Genomic DNA, 17,094 nt, shown 5'->3' on the forward strand with positions numbered 1-17,094 from the left:
AGATTATCAGCCTGGCCAATTATTGGGGCTAATATTTGGCATTTTGGGGCAGCACAGTGGTGTAGTGGTTAGCACTGTCGCCTCACAGCAAGAGGCTCCTCGGGTTCAGATCATAGTATGTTCCTTTATAAAACCTTCCCACAATGTTACATGACAACAAAGAAAGAACATTTTCAAAGCATTTTCAGAACATGTTATTGAGGCCTGAGATTACAGACCATTTTTTATGAAAATGTAATGTAATGTGACATGTTAACAACAAAACGTAACATTTTTTGATGTTTATCGATAATGCTACCCTAACTTTAAAAAGAACATTCTGGGAACTAAAAGAAAACTTGCCACTGAAAACATTACTAAAACATTGCACTGGTTGCATTGTGCTATTCTCAGAATGTTTTTAGAACCAAAAACTGCTAGCTAGGTTGCTGCATTGCATGTGTTGTGTGGTTCCCACCCTCTCTCTCAATACTTGACCAATTTAAAAAGTGTTGTTAACATTAGCCACTTAAACACAAACACATGGGAAAATAAGGTCCAGGTTGAAAAATGCTGAAGCTACACTTTAAACCTGTAAAGATAGAAAAAGGTTGGCTCGTTCTCTCCATGTTTACTCTCAGCAGAGCTTTGTCCTTTATGTCCTAAATATACATATCACCACACATGCCTCCTTGTCCTTGACCCCCTTAACCTTTCAGGAGCTTCCTTTGCTTCACAGAGTTAACATCTCTATATAGTCCACGTCAACACCTTTTCCAGCTCCCAACAACAGACGGTTGCTAAACCCTGGGAGGCTAACTGGTAGTTCAGGCCAGTGCCCGGGATGTGACCTCTGGTGCATTTTTCATATGCTTGGTTGGCTCTGCCCCAGTTTATAGGGGCATGCAGCCCCCAGGAACCGTCTCTATCATACTAGTTGCACAGGTCAGCAGCTCTGTTTCTCTATAGCCCACCTCCAGAGAGGACAGCTGCTTCCTATATCTTCAAATCCCCCTCCTACAGGAGAAAAAGCCAAAAGGCCAGCAGCCTTTATTTCGTTGTTATTTACAGTTGCATAGAGCAACATGCACCTTTTATAGGTTTAACCTCAATTCATGCAACAGCTGTCACTCTGTGTACTGTATTTGAGGAAGACAAATACAGTACACAAAAAAAAAACCTAAATACCGCCTTGTAGTTGTATGCCTCTGCAAATCTGTCAAGTTGCAGTTGCACTTTACATCCATGTCTGTGCAGACTCAAATGTAGCCATGACGGTTGATAATGCTTCAATTAGGTATGTTGCTGCAAAGAAGCTACATATTCTAAAACATGGCTTCTTCACACACATCTTCCCCTTCGGCTGCAGACAAGATCTATACAATCACCACAGTTTCAAGGCTTTCAGAGTACACTCTGTGCTCCAAGAGTTTAGTGCAAAAATAATGAACGGCATATATATTTCGTACTTCTAATGAGCAGTCCAAAAATAGAAAATCTGTTTGTGGCAGCAGATGTTTTAATCGTGGACAGCCACCAAAAATAAATCAACGTATGAGAAACTCTGGTCGAACTTTGTACATCTCTGATTTAAAAAAAAAATCCAAATTAACTTCAAACATGATAACAGACATGTGGGTGGTTATGGCAGCCAAACCCTTCATCTTCTGTGTATGGGGTATTCTTAAAGCCAACCAGGCCGCCCTGCAGGTTTTCATACTCACTCATAACCACCTGCCGGGCTGAGTCCTGTTTACATTCACGCAGAAAAAGAAATCTCCTCCACACTGATTTAAAGCTTTTGAAATGGCATTTTCTGTCACTTAGATATGATGGAGTGTGCTGTTGTTTCTAAGGCATGGTTGGTTGGTGGAGTTGCAGATACAGAGGGATGGAGGCTACCGCAGCGCTATCCCACACTTCATATCTGACGGGGGAAGCAGATCTGACACAGATGAAGCGTGTGACAAGAAAAGGATATGGCAACAAGACAAGAAAAAACAGATGGAAAAACCAATCCACCAAGTCCAACAAACTTACCCAAACACCACACAGGCGCTGGTTATGAGAATGTGTTGTGAGAAAGACATACAAAATGCAATGTTTTTTTTTTTTTTTTTAAAGCTAAAGCTTTCTGTTCTCACTGCACCCTTGCTACACTTACTGCTGCCCTTTCCCCTCCTTAATCATCCTTTCTCTTCGTTCTTTTACTACTTAAGAGGCTGACTCACTGGACCTGAATTGCTGTTTGTCTGTCATGACATCTGGAGTAGCTAGATGACTGAGTGTTATGTCTTTCTCTCACTCAGTCTGTGTCTCTCCCCTGATGGGACCCCACTGACATCTTCATCCGTGGTTTTTCAGTGTAGCATAATGACCTCCTACTAGCAGCCCTAATGGAGCCATAATGGTCATTTATGCCAGGGGAGGCTCTGAGGGCACGGCTGTGGAGGCAGCAAGTTGCACAGGAAGACGGGCAAGCGGAGAGAAGCTCCTGGTTAAGTCCCTCCACCTCTACCTCTCCCCTGCATACACATCGTAGCCTTTGTATAAATATAGCTTTTCAGTGTGCGTTGTGTGTGTGTGTGTGTGTGTGTGTGTGTGCGCGCGCGTGTGCGTTCAACTGTGCATTCATGTGCGTGCAATGAAAGGAACCGATACAAGACTGGTTAACAACAGACAGCACAATATGAATGTATCATGGGTGTTTCCCTGCTTTTGATGCTTGCCTCTGCAGCTTATTCACATGCATAATGCACATATGCACACTACATTTTCTTTTTAATTACATTTCCGCTCATACAGACAAGCCTCCTATTCATGCATACATCACACACACAATGGAGTATACCACCACTCTTAAACCTCTCCTCTATATTTGCTAGCACCACTGGCGGAAACTATACTGCACATAAATTACAGCGCATAAACTTAACTTGCACTTATTGCTATTTTCTTTCAAGCCATTTGCATTTTAATATGCACAGTAAACACAAGAACCTTTCTCTGTATAACGTTGTAGCCTTGGGTAATCTTTTAAAAAAAAGAATTCTTTATGTTAGAGAACAGTTCAAAGTACTGTAAGGCTGTGATCAAATAAGATACTCCTTTAAATGTAGCTTTAAACGCCTTAATCATGTGAGGTCTTCCAAACTCGGCACCTCATGTTTTAAATGCGGCACATCTCGGGATGTTCCCCTGGGGGCTGCGAGTTGAATAATACAATAGCACATTTATCAACTAGCTAATGCTAATTAGACTGTTGCATAGAAAGGAGAATAATGTACAGTAATGTTCCTTATGTCTTGTCAGCTCCTGTTTTTCCTGTTTCCAGCAAAACTCACAGCTGTGTTTTGGCTTTTAAAGCTACATCTGGTAACTTTTAAAAACTAGAATTATCGCCTGGTGGTTTTATGCATCAGCAAACAAGTCATGTTACGCTTATACATCCATCTCTATGAAAACACCAAAGCTGTGCTTCACACACATCTTTCCCCAGGCGGTAAAGCAGATCTATACAATCAGAGCAGTTTCAAGATGGACACCCGAGATTAGTGTCACCAATTCACTATCTGACCAAATGTCTCCCCTTCTGTTCCTGAGATATGGCGCTGAGTAATGGCCAGAAGTGTTTTTGCAGAACATCATGATGTCACAGTTGAACTTTGACCTTTTAGAAATAAAATGCCATCACTTCATCATTTAATCCTATTAGATATTTGTATGCAATTTTGTCATAATTAGCATATTAATTCCTGCGTTTTGGCCAAAAACATGTGTAAAGTCACAGTGACATTGTCCTTTGGCCATCAAATTCCAATCAGTTCATCCTTGAATTCAAGTGGACTTTTGCTTCTATGAAAAGTAACGCACTCAAATTTGTACATATGCCACATGTAATCACGAGCCAGTAATTCGTGCATGACCCATTTATTTTGGAAAGCTGCAATCACTTGACCATTGCTGATGGGGGTAAACAAGGAATTGTTCCCGTGTGATCTGTACCCCGTAATCTACACTGACCAGAAAGGGTAGCTGATGGGTCACAACACCATAGACTTTACCCAGGAGATACGTGTTTGAAACTGTAACGAGTGAACTTTTAGTCATTTCAAGGTACGTCCATACCATGATTCCTTTCCCAAACCTAACTTATGTGACTTTAGGTTAATTACACAAGTCATTCATTGGGTGTTAATTCATAGGATATCAAACGAACTGTTGCGTGTGCATTTTTGTAGGCTATCATATGTACTGTATTTTTTCCATCACTTATCTGTCTCATGTGCTACTTTCAGGATATAGTGACAGTTTCATCAAATATGACAAAAGTTTGTTTTTCAAATAAAAGTTACCAACTGCAGCCTCAAGTCAGAAAAATACCATCCTATCTATTCCATTAGGTATCTTCATTTAAAATGTAAAGAAAAGATACGATCATCTTACTGTAGGCTTCATCTACTCGAACAATTTTATTAACCTCTACACAGATGAAATGAAAAAACCCCAGATATGGCATGAATTCTTGGAGAGCGGAAAATAAATGTAGCCTCTCTCAAAACGGGGAAAAAAAAAGACAAAAAGGATCTTAATTTTGACAAAACTTTTCTTCCCCTGAAGCTATCTGAAAATCAGTGCTGTCCCACTGTTTATAACTGCAGTATCTAGGGAACGGTGCACTCTTTAATGTCTGATAGACTCAAAGTGAAGTCCTTTTGTACCTCATTTTGATTCAAAGATGCTTTCAATTTTCGTCTGCTCTTTGTAGCCTGATAAATGTTACCTCTGAAGTCTGATCATTTAAGTCAAGTTCTGTAATGCTGATGTGTGCTGTATTTGCATACTTTGATTCTTGCCCCAGCTGCCATCCAGGATGAGCAGAGCAGTGTACAACATTGTTTAGAGCGGATGTTACTTTCAAGTTTCCTTTGAGCTAATGTGGATATTTCTCAAAAGCAGTCGCAATTCTAATTTAGCTCACTCGGAAGGGGTACTGCAGGAATGCTCAACTTGCTTTGCCTGGTGGCCATGCTTGTAAAATGACATGAGGCCAGGGGCCGGTTATAAAATACACAAAAATAATACAATGAGTACTTTAAATAATTGAATTGCCTGTTTTTGACCATTAGACATTTGTAGGGTTTGAATACATTTAGGGCTAAGCGCGAGCCCCTGTTAACAGGTCATTTAAATAATTTTTTTTTTTTTTAAATAGTAAAAATAATTTTACTGTATATGATATATCATAATAATATTTTCATTTCTTATTATAATTACAGATTAAATTTCCAACAGATTAAAAATGAAAATTATAAATTAATAAAGAAACAAGTCTTCACTGAGTGATGCAGCAATCCTCCAGCTGTATTTTCATAGGCAGCTGTACTGTATGTGGGCTCCATAGCAGAAAATGAGCTGAAGCTACATGATTGACATGTCAACTACCTACGTGAGCTGAGCCTAAGTGAAACTGATACCTGCATTCACAGATATGTGCCACCCTGACATCACTCTAAAGTTATCTGACAGTGTTTAACTGGATACCTGCCAATTTTGTCATATCACTATAACAGCACATTTATTACTGAATGCAGTTGGTGATAGTAAACAGTGCAGCAGCTGTTAAAGGGCTGGTTCACCCAAACTGCAAACAAAGATATTATCTCACCTCAATTACATTGGGGGCGTCAGCACAAATCTCAAAGCAGATGTCTTTAAACTGAGGCAAATATTACCAATGTTATCTGTATTGCTAGACACCAGAAGATTTACAGTGAGTGAGAAGAGGTTTTTATTGTTTATTTGTTGAATCTTCCCCATAGCATGCTGATGTAGGATGGCTCCAGCATGCTGTTAACTATTGTGCTCCTCTTTTCAGTAAGTTAACCTCAATTATGCAAAAATGTCAATCAACTTAACCCTTTGAAACTTTGATCGAAACCAGTTTTTTTGTGCTGTGTTCAGACGCCTTGCAAAACTTTTTTAACTCCTTGAAACCTGAGCAAATTGATTTGGTTTAAAAATAAATAAATAATAATAAAGGGAAAAAGGCAATGTCCAACTTGGCAAGAAATTAGAGAATTAGTAAAAGGTGACAAGAAAATGACCTGAAATTTTAAGACACACACACACACACACACACACACACACACACACACGCATTTTCATTTGTAATCACTTTTTGAGGTCATTTTCTTGTTTCTTATTTTGTGTGCTTATTTTCAGCTATATTTCTTGTAACTTTTTGCTAATTTCTTGCTATTATATGAGGCACGTCATTAGATGCTGATTTCCCTTTCCTCATGTTTTAAAAAAAAATCAAACCAATTTGATTAGATTTCAAAGGGTTAACACTGCTCTAGGAAATAGGGTTCATCAGAGTGCCAAAAGTTTAATCTTTTGCATCTTTTTTGGAAGTATGTCGTGGGTGGGTGCAAAAGATTTCGGGAAAAAAAAGAAAGATGCTGCTCAATTCAAAGTGAGGTTACTTCAGGGACTGAAATATGGAGATTCAGCAGCAACTCAAAAGTGAAAGTTTAAGAAATATTAGCATTATTTTCTTACCAAATCACATGATGAGAGCAGTACGACGACACCAGTGTGAGAGACTGGTGTTATTTAAAGGCAGAGGCAGAAACAGCCTCAGCACAAGTCCACTGGTCTTTATCTTAAACAGTGGGGATGTTTACATCCACACAGAAAATGCAACGTGACAACACTTGAATATCACATATCACATGTCACATTTGCATACATACATTCCAGTCTCCTCTGCTTTCATTTGACACTGACAACACCACTGCTTGCCATCAAAGTCCTAATTGTGCAGCAGCACATTCTGAGAAAATGCTCTGACATTTTTCATCACAATAGGATCCGGCAGACAATGACTGTCACAGGTCATTGTGTACCACTCTGTTCTGAGTCTCTAGTTAGAGACGAACTCTGCCAACAAACAAATCAATGTAAAACTGAAGGAAATGTGTTACTTAAACATAGTAAACAAATCAAGTAATTGTATCCGCTCTTACAGAGAAAAGCTGTGATGACTACAAATAAAACAGAAAAAAAAGACTTGTTGTTCTTGTGATGCTGTGAATCATTTGTTACACCTCCTTACCATTTGTAATTCTGTGGTAATGGAAAACATTGCTGCTTTCTTGATTGTCACTACACATTGCAGGATGCAGGCATAATGCTGAAACAATGCTCCCACGAGGTAAACAGCGTGTGATTACAGCAGTGCATATAAAGTACAGCTTGGGATTTAAAAAAACTGAACAAAAATCAGAGAAGGCATCTTTATTAAACACTCCAATCCTCTTTCTGTTATCAGTCTGAATGTATTCTATAATAGCTAAACAAACATCTGTCTAAAGTACGTGCAAAGATTAGGTCTATGCACTTGTGCAAAACAGAACTTTTTTCCTTGAAGTGCAACTGAAAATTGGTGAATCATTAGTGGTCTTATGATTTTAAACTTGCAGCTAGTTTTCCTATCCTAAAATATTGGGAGGCACTTTATTTGGATAGTCAGCCTACACCTAGTTTATAGAGTATTTCTAATATTGCGAAAGCTTAGTAGCTGATATTCAACAATTCAACTGTTTCACTGAATTCTGCAGATGATTCACAGATTAGAGTAAATGTGACAATTCATGCACATACTTATGTATTCCCATATGCTGCATAATGTGAGTAAACAGCTCAAGTGTAACTTAATTATTACCAGAATATGTAGTGAATGGTCACATATACTCTATAGATGGACATCTACAAAGAAAGCAGCTGAATTGCTGAATTTAAACTAATACTAATAAACTATTGGAATGTAACTATAAACTCTGCTGGTGGACTTTCAAAATAAAGTGCTACTTGGGACTCTGGCTCTAAATAAAGAATAAAGGCTGTGCTTTCATGTTACTCAGCGATTTATGAGTAGCAGTTGTTCTCTTCCTCACCCAAAAAATTATTTTTACAGTAACTACTAGTCTAAACACAAATAAATACCACAGTCTGCCCTTTAGGGAAAATGCTCTAAAATATGATTGCTTGCATGGGCAGCTTTTTGACAGATAGAGGATGACCTGATTTACATCACAATATGTGAAGGGCTCTCAGCACAAATGGTGATGATGTCTGTGCTGCAATCATTTTGTTAAGCGACTCACGGCATACAAATACAGACACATAGAAACATGCTGTATACGATCGATATCAAAGGCACTTTGTGATCAATGTTGGAATTAATTGGGAGTGACACAAGGACCAGAGTGCTAAGTTGTCAGATACTGTTTAATAGCAGTGGAGCGGAGTCTGCTTTGCGTCTATCTGGCTGCACTGAATGCTGTCGTTTTTTAAATATGGTTGTTTGACCATTTTTTCCTGAGCTATAGTATGACGTTTTTCTCCATACTAAATCACCTCTTTTTTTCTACACTTGAACTCTGTTTCAGCTGCAGGGATGTCAGCTTTGGTTTCTCTTTTTTCTGTGTATGTCTTATTGAGTTTTCTTACTTTAATTCAGTGTTTCATCACTGATCAATGTTTTATCACTGTTTTATCTTGACAATTGGACAATTGCCTTACCACTTTTTCCTGTTAGCAGTGGACCCCTGAGGTTTACTGGGTGTAAAAAAGCCTTGAAATGCTGCCCACAATTTACGCCTCTTGGATCCAGCCTGCCTGGTCTCAGCTCCATTTATTTATAGGAGTGTTTCAGCAGGGTTGTGTACAGTGAGAAAAAAAAAAAAAAACAGGGGGGGGCTTTGATCTTAAATTGAGGATGCTTTCCACATCTTAGTAAGGAAGGACACCAGTCAATATTTGGCCTAAGGTTATTTAATTTGGACAAGGAGTTTGATTCATACATTAAAAATTCCAATTACCCTGTCAAGAGTTGAGCGAGCCCAGAGGAGGCTGTTTTAATCATACAGCTTTATCAAATTCTTTAAATTGAGTTTAACATGGACAGGATCATACATTCTGCCTCGGGCAAGGTGACATCCCTTAATTTGTCCTAAACAGTAAACATTTTAAAAATCCATGTTTAACTAGAATTACTTATATGGAATAAATACTGCGCACTCCTTTTCCTTTCAGTCTCTTCTCTCGCTTTTTAGGATGCTTTTGTAGGATATGAAGGATGGATAAGCACTTATTCTTAAAAGTCATCTTAGATGCATGCTGTACACAAAAACAATCATGTACATGGTCAATCAGTTATTGAAAGAAAGGGTCATTATTAGGGGTGGGAATCACCAGAGGCTCCCGACACGACATTGTCATGATATAATATTATTGCCATTTTAAAAGGGATTTTGCTGATTTTCAGCCCGCTTTGTATCAAAACAATGAGGGTAGATGTGTAGATGAACTGCAGCAAACTTTCCTCCATCTTATCAGTGCCTGAATATCCCCTCTTCCCCCATCTGGTGGTGTTTCATCTGGCTCTTGGGTCTGTTGCTCGAACTACAGGCTGTACTTTTGCATTTCTGTATAGCTTCAAACTTGAACTGAAATCCAATCAAACGGTAAAACTAGGCAGCGCTGATTGCATATAAATCAAGATTATGTTTCTGCACTGCCTATTTCTTGCCTAATGTGTTTTCAGAAATGTATTTTAATGCCTTGTTTCGCAATAATGGTGAGAGTTTGTGAACAGGAAGTGAGCGCCACACTGCAATCCAGACAATGAAAACGGAGGCCGACAAAACGGTAAAACTAAGTAGCACTAAAATAATAATAATATTAACCAAGACACTGTTACTGAGTTGCATATTCCTCACCTCAGATGTTTTCAAAAAACTGTTTCAGCTTACTGTTTGACTGTAATTCAATTCAATGTTTTATTTGTCCCAGAGGGCAATTTGTGTTGCAGCAATTGTAAAAACATAATAAAAACACATAAAGCACAAAACAATTTGTGCCACAGAAACATACAACAGTTGACATGAATCTGTATACATGGTGACTTGCATCTATGCACATTTAAGCTCCACAGGAGCAGATTAAATAGTGTCCATCATAACTCCATTTGGCCTATAATAATTTAGTGGGCGTTAAAATTGACAACATCTCCTAATACCATGAACCATTTCAAGTGTAGTATACAGCAGCATCAACAGGTCATGGCAGTCACTGTAATGCAGCATCAGGACCATAAAGGCGGATGCTGCAGCAATATAGTACACAAGAGTGATATGTACTGTTACTGTCACTCTCAAATCAACATCACCATCATCAATACAGCAGTTACAACATAAATAGCTACCGTCATCACATCATCACCATCATCATCATCATCATCATCATCAACAACAACACTATCAGTACTACAAGTACAATATGTGCTATTACTGTTACCCTATCATTATCATCATCATCATCATCATGTCATGGTCATCCTCATCATCCTCACTACTACAGGTACAATATGCACTGTTACTTTCACCCTATCATCATCATCATCATCGTTACGACAAGTACAATATGTACCGTTACTGTCACCCAATCCTTGTAATCAATATCAACACCATCAGTACTACAAGTGCCATATGTACTGTTACCGTCACTCTCAAATCATCATCATCATCATCAATACAACAATTACAATATAAGTAGAAACTGTCACCAAATCATCATCTTCATCATCATCAACAACACCATCAGTACTTCAAGTACAATATGTACTGTTACTGTTACCCATTCATCATCACCATCATCATCATGTCATGTTCATGGTCATCCTCATCATCCTTACTACAACAAGTACAATATGCACTGTTATTCTATATAATCACCATCATCATTGTCATCGGTACCACAAGTAAAATATATACTTTTACTGTTACCCTGTCATCGTCGTCATCATCATCATCATCATCATCATCATCATCATCATCATCATCATCATCACAGGTAATGGACAACCAAGCAGCGTAATGGAGACAGGAATGAAGGACTTTGTATACCTATCAATTTATTTAGTTTTAATTTTTGGCCAGATGGTAGTAACTTGAAGTCAGAATTCAGGGGATGTGCACAGTCAGAGCAAATGGCTGATGCTTTTTTGAGCAGCTGTTTATTAGATAAATACATTAAAAAACACTAAACTGTACCACCACTATCTTACTTGCCTGTTTCACAATCTCAGTAAGGGTATTTCTCTCCTTTAGACCAAGGTTGCTGTAATGTAAAAAAAAATTTTAAAAAAAATCCCCAAACAAAAACAAAACAGAGATTTCACTCTCATAATGATTTGAAGTTTTTGATAGATAATCATCATTAGCGATCAATATGACATTTTTTATCTTGATATTATTTTTAGCAAAATCACCAAGCCCTGTGTTCATCTCACTGCAATATTTTTATTGAAATGACAGGTATTTAGTGGATTGAAAGTAAATTGATTTTATTAATCTGGAAGGCTACCAAAAGTTTAATTTGTATTTGCAACATTGATAATTGATACAATAAAATAGCCATACTTGGCATTTATGTATTGATACAATATTGCCACGCAAAATATCCCAATACTTTGCTGTATCGATTTTTCCTCTCCCTTAGTCATTACACTCCTAAATTATTCCATTTTCTTAAAAAACGGACAGCCAAAAATGGCTTAATTCCCACATTTGTATGCCCATCATATTCCCCACATTGATGAGCAGCCGCTATTCCATCTCATCTGTCAAATAATGTTGTGGTCAGTTATAAATCTAGCATGTGTCTGATCTGCGGGTGGTCACAGCTGGACCCCGTGTCTTACCATTCCTGAATCTATTTCACAAAGATATTACAGAGATCTGAGCTGCTGTCAGATATTTCCCATTCCGTCTTATCAGTGGAAGGAATGATGTCTGGCACGGCAAACAAAGTATGTGCAAAGTCCTTAAATAAAGCATGAAATTGATGGGATGCCTGTCTAAGTGAGGCACCGCCGAGCCACAGCGGCCCTCTTGCAAGCAGACAGGTACAGCTGCTCACCTCCAGACTGCACGCCTCCCCCATTTGGACTCCCATTAAAGTGCCCGGCGCTCTGAGTCAACACTTTTAATGCAGAAAATGACTTCATTCATTTTCCATTACAAGAAGCAAGTTTTTTTTTTTTTTAAAGCTGCCTACACAAAGCACTGCTTATTTTTCTGCTTCTCCACAGATGAATTTGCATACATTGGGCAGCGGAAGAACTTCCTCCCATTTTAGACATTTGGTCATGGTAGTGTTCAAGTACGGGATAAAAAGGGGTAAGCAATTTACTTCACTATACGTCAGCTTTCAAAAGCTAGTTGAGGAATCCAGACACGTAACGAACTTATCACCCTGCAGATTATTTGGTGACTGACTTGTATATTGATGAGCGCTCGTGCATGCGTGTTCGTGTGTGTGTGCGTTTGTGAGTGCATGACAGAAATCAGCTGCAACACGGATATTAAAAAAAAAAAGAGGAAAAAGCCTTTAACTCACCAGGGAACTGGTAGCTGTAGCTGGGTGCGAATCCAGTGTATCCGCGGCCATATGTTGCCACAATATTAGGGTAACCTTTGATAAAGAGAGAAGAAAGATGAGAATTATTATGTGATACCAACACACACAGACAAACACTGGGAAGAAACTACTTATAAATCCACTTTAAGAGGGAAACAAATCTTAAAAGGCTGCTTTTAAAACTCCTGGGTATCAAGACTACTAAAGTGATCTCATTTTTCCAGCTAATGTTATTTAATACCCCTGAAAAATAAAACTACAATAATCCACATTAAAAATGAGTCTGAAATAGTTAGGATTACATTTTAGAGCTGTACATTTCCTTTACAAAATGTGTATTATGTGTCACCCTAGCTTCTGTTGTTTGAGAAAAAAAATATGCAAGAAGTGATTTTTTTTTTTTTTGCTTCAAGCCTAATAAAAAGGCGACATGTATTTATAGCTTATCATGCTGATGGTAGATTGTCAGCCCAAAAAACACTCACTGTGTGTGCACTTTGACAACAGGCTCCACCCTCAATCAATGGTCAACAATTATATTAACCTCTAATCTTGATTGCGCTGCTCTCGCTGCTTTTCCTACAGGACGCATTTTACACAGTCTCTCTTCAAAGCAAGTTACCCTTCATGGATCAATAACCTGTTTAATTATATTAGATTTTAACACACTTTGGTACCTTGACAGGGGCCTCAGAGCAGCTAATACAAAGTTTTTCTTCCTTTTTTTTTACATATATCTATCATTCTTTGGGGTTTAGATCTTCATTGGGGTTAGTCAGCAAGAACTGGTGCCAACTTCTGTGTTGAAACACAAAGCATTAACCTTTTGAAACTTGAGCAAATTGGCTTGATTTCTTTCAAAAACATGGAAAGGCTAGAAAAATAGCACAAAAAATGAAAAAAGTACAAATAAATAACCTGATTATTAGCACAAAAAAGAGTAAAGTAAAAAAAAAAAAAAAAACCTAAAAATCAGCCAAAACAAGGACAGTTTAAAAAAGGGCCAAGGATATGCATGGGAAGGTGCTGACGAAATAATAATAACTCTGTAACATAATTTTAAACACATAATTATGAAAATTATAAATATAGATAAATTGACTTTTCTCCAGGATTTTATTATTGTTTTTTCCTAAATCTGCTCATTTCTTGATATTTGCAGGACATTTCTTGCTAAGTTGCTCATTTTCTTTTCCCATGTTTTCAAAACAAATCAAACCAATTTGCTCAGAGTTCAAAGATTTAAATATTTCTTAAAGGCATCTGAACACAGCATAAGAAAATTGATGTCGATTAAGATTTCAAAGGGCTGATAAGCTTCTGAACAAATAGCACTGGTTCTTAACTGTCTAAATGAAACTAAGGCAATGCGCTCCCTCGCAGTTAACCTATATTCAACTGTATTTAACTTTTAAAAAGAAATAAACAATAACAATGAATATAAAAATCGACCAATGGCTAAATAAATAAAATAATGACAACGCGCATTGCCTTAGTTTCATTTAGACAGTTAAGAACCAGTGCTATTTGTTCAGAAGCTTATCAGCCCTTTGAAATCTTAATCGACATCAATTTTCTTATGCTGTGTTCAGATGCCTTTAAGAAATATGACCTTTTCAAAGACATCTGAATAAAGCACAATAAAATTGATGTTGATCCAGGTTTTTCAACGGTTAATAAGCTTATGAACAAAAAGCACCCCCCCCCCCTCCCCCCGGCTGTTAACTGTCTAATTCATTTTCACTTTATATTCAACCACAAGTTCTCAGGCATTTTTATAGCTCAGTGTAATAACACTTACTAGCAGGTGCCTTAAAATGACGTTGGCGTCTGTTTATGTGCATCTTCAGCAGAACAGAGAGGTTTGTGTGTTTTTTGGCTGGAGGCAGTTTGTTAAAAAGATACTGTGGGCAAGGAAGTGATAGTTGTTCCCACATTTACACCTCCAGTATGGCATTCGTCTGTGTGTTGCTATATTGTTTTGAACAGGGTTGCCAACTTTGAACTTTAAAGTATCCAATGTTATTATCTAAGAAATAATAAAGGACATTTATAGTTTCATATGACCATAGTTTGTTGCACTGTAGTCAATATATGATGCATTATTATTTATTAAACTATCCAGAATGATATAAGAATGAAAAGCTAGCTGACAAACACTCTGCCAACATTTCCAGTTAGAGAAACGATGAAAATAAGGCAATGAGCCTGTGCCTGCAGGTCCCCAAATCACTACATTACAAATGTCATTTCGAAGGTTTGGATATAATGCTCTATTTCTATTCTGAATTCTTGTATTTTGGGTTTCTTTTTTTTTAAGATTTTTTTTGGCATTTTTGCCTTTATTAGAAAGGACAGAAGATTGATAGCGTGAAAGGGGGAGAGAGAGGGGATGACATGCAGCAAAGGGCTGCGAGCTGGAATCGAACCTGCGACCGCTGCAGCACGGACATTGCCTTCATTTATGGGGCGCCTGATTTATCCACTGAGCCACCCTACGCCCCATTTTGGGTTTTTTAGGTAACCCTTGAACTAGTCAGTGTTTTAAAAAAATGTTCTTTTTCCATCCAAGTAATTTAACACAAAAGGCACTCATAAAATACTTTTGAGTGTGTCATTATTACAAAAGACAGAATTTTTATCCACATCTCTAAATTTAGCAATTACCTATAAATAAATTTGGAAGTGCAAATTTTGTGATGTGGCCCTCTGACTCATTTCAGACAGAAACTACTTTGAAGAACGGCACAAGTAATGCCACACTCAAAAAGTGGGAAAAAGAGCGTTTTAACTTCTTTGGGAGAAATGTAAATAGTTTGTAAACCGCTTAGAATGTTTAATTTTTACTTTCTGGATCCCAACACATAGGAGAACTGATGTAGGGAACAAAAAAGCTGAGTTTTGTATATCTGTTTGTATTATTTCAGTAAAAAACAGTGGGATTCAATTTTTATTTTGTTTTTCCTTTGTCTTGTCGTCCTTTGTCTCCACAACTATTTTTACATTCAAGTGACATCACTGCAGCACAAATATTCTTAGCCAAGGTTGTCCTGAAAACAATGATGTTTATAGCTTGACTGTGCGTTACAGTTCATTATACAAGCTTTATAAAACAATAAATCCAGGCAGACCAAAAAAACTGTCAAAAATGAATATAAAGGCTCAGAGGGTAGTCTATAGTTGTCAAGAGTTAAGAGGGCAACAACTGCTTTATGGAAATTACAAGCATGTACTGAATGTGTTTAAATAATAAAATTGCTTAAATAGAAACTACACATCTGAGAATAGCAACATCAAGTGAGACTTTTGACCTTTTTTTATACCTGCACCACTGTTGGTATCAGAGATTAAATGATGTGAAAATTCCACATTATGATTGTACAATGATCACCGTTATTAATACTATCATGGTATTGTTAAATTGTGCTGAAAATGTTGAAAAAGAACTGATACACACTTCCACTTGTTAGTACTCAATGGCTTTGGGATTCACCAGTGTTTTCTTATTTTTGCTTTTCTCCTGGGTAAGAGGAAATTTAAAGAGTGGTCGAGAGAACTCATATCAAGATAAGAGAAAAACATCTTGCTTAGCACAGTCTGCAAGTTATTGTCCAACACACGGAAAAAATAAGTTTTATATTTGAGGAAAGTTTTTAAAGTGCACAAATATCATTTAATCAAGTTAAAATTAGATTTTAGAGTTATTATAATGTCTGGATTATTAAATTTCAGGGCTAAAGAAATACTGCTATACTTGATGCATTGATCCCAATTACTGTAATTTCAATTACTGTGTCCCTCTGCTGACCAGTGCTAACTATGTACAGTAACTCAAATACTGTACTAGAGTACAAATTTGAGGTTACTTTTTCATAATTTGAGTATTTAATCTCATGCCTCCTTCTACTTTTAATCCATTTCAATTCAGAGGGAAATACTGTACTTTTTACTTACCTACTATTTTAAGATAACTACTTCACAAATTAAGATTTTTGTGCACAAACCAAAAATATGAAATTATACAAGTACAGCTAAAGCAAATTAGTTTTGAAAATGAATTGGCAACTATTTATTTCATCATCATTTTTCATACAAAAAACATTTCATAGTTCCAGCTTCTCATGTTAACTGCATGTATTAGGACTTGTTGCCTTTTTTTCTAATTATCTAAATTATTTCGATTTATTACATTTATTCAAACTTTTGTGCATGTGCATGTTTACTTGCTGTAAACATGCACATGCACATAAGCTGTAGATCATTCTAAGTGTATGCTAGATAATATAGTTACTGTACAGTGCTCCTGTTTTGGTAAATTCACAGACATGATTGTTATATGTTGTTTTTATTGTCATGATTTTTTCTTGTGTTATGCATTTTTTTTTCAGTTGTTGCAGATTTGTTTGTTATTTAACCTTTTTACTGTTTTTATTGCAATCTATAACTTTTGACAGCCATTGCTGCTTATTTTATTTTTGAAATACAAAAAAGAACATCACCTTTAAATAATGCTGCTGCTTTTATATTGTTGTTCCATTACATTGCACAACAAACTGTTTCTGCTGTTGTACTGTATGTAAGTTATTACCTCGTACAATGAAAATCTCCTGCCTTTTGCACCAATCA

General features: G+C 37.1%; 1 protein-coding gene across 12 annotated transcripts in view; it reads right to left on the minus strand.

The window, feature by feature from the left end:
• Positions 1–17,094, minus strand: part of LOC121952124 (RNA-binding protein Musashi homolog 2) — a 332,436-nt gene that overhangs the window by 49,351 nt on the left and 265,991 nt on the right. For all 12 annotated transcript variants that reach the window (XM_042498631.1, XM_042498626.1, XM_042498630.1 and 9 more), the window contains one exon: positions 12,448–12,522. In XM_042498631.1, the coding sequence (XP_042354565.1) occupies positions 12,448–12,522 (75 nt within the window). The remainder of the gene's footprint in view (positions 1–12,447; positions 12,523–17,094) is intronic.

This window comes from Plectropomus leopardus, chromosome 13 (assembly GCF_008729295.1).
Source record: "Plectropomus leopardus isolate mb chromosome 13, YSFRI_Pleo_2.0, whole genome shotgun sequence".
Classification (NCBI taxonomy): domain Eukaryota; kingdom Metazoa; phylum Chordata; class Actinopteri; order Perciformes; family Serranidae; genus Plectropomus; species Plectropomus leopardus.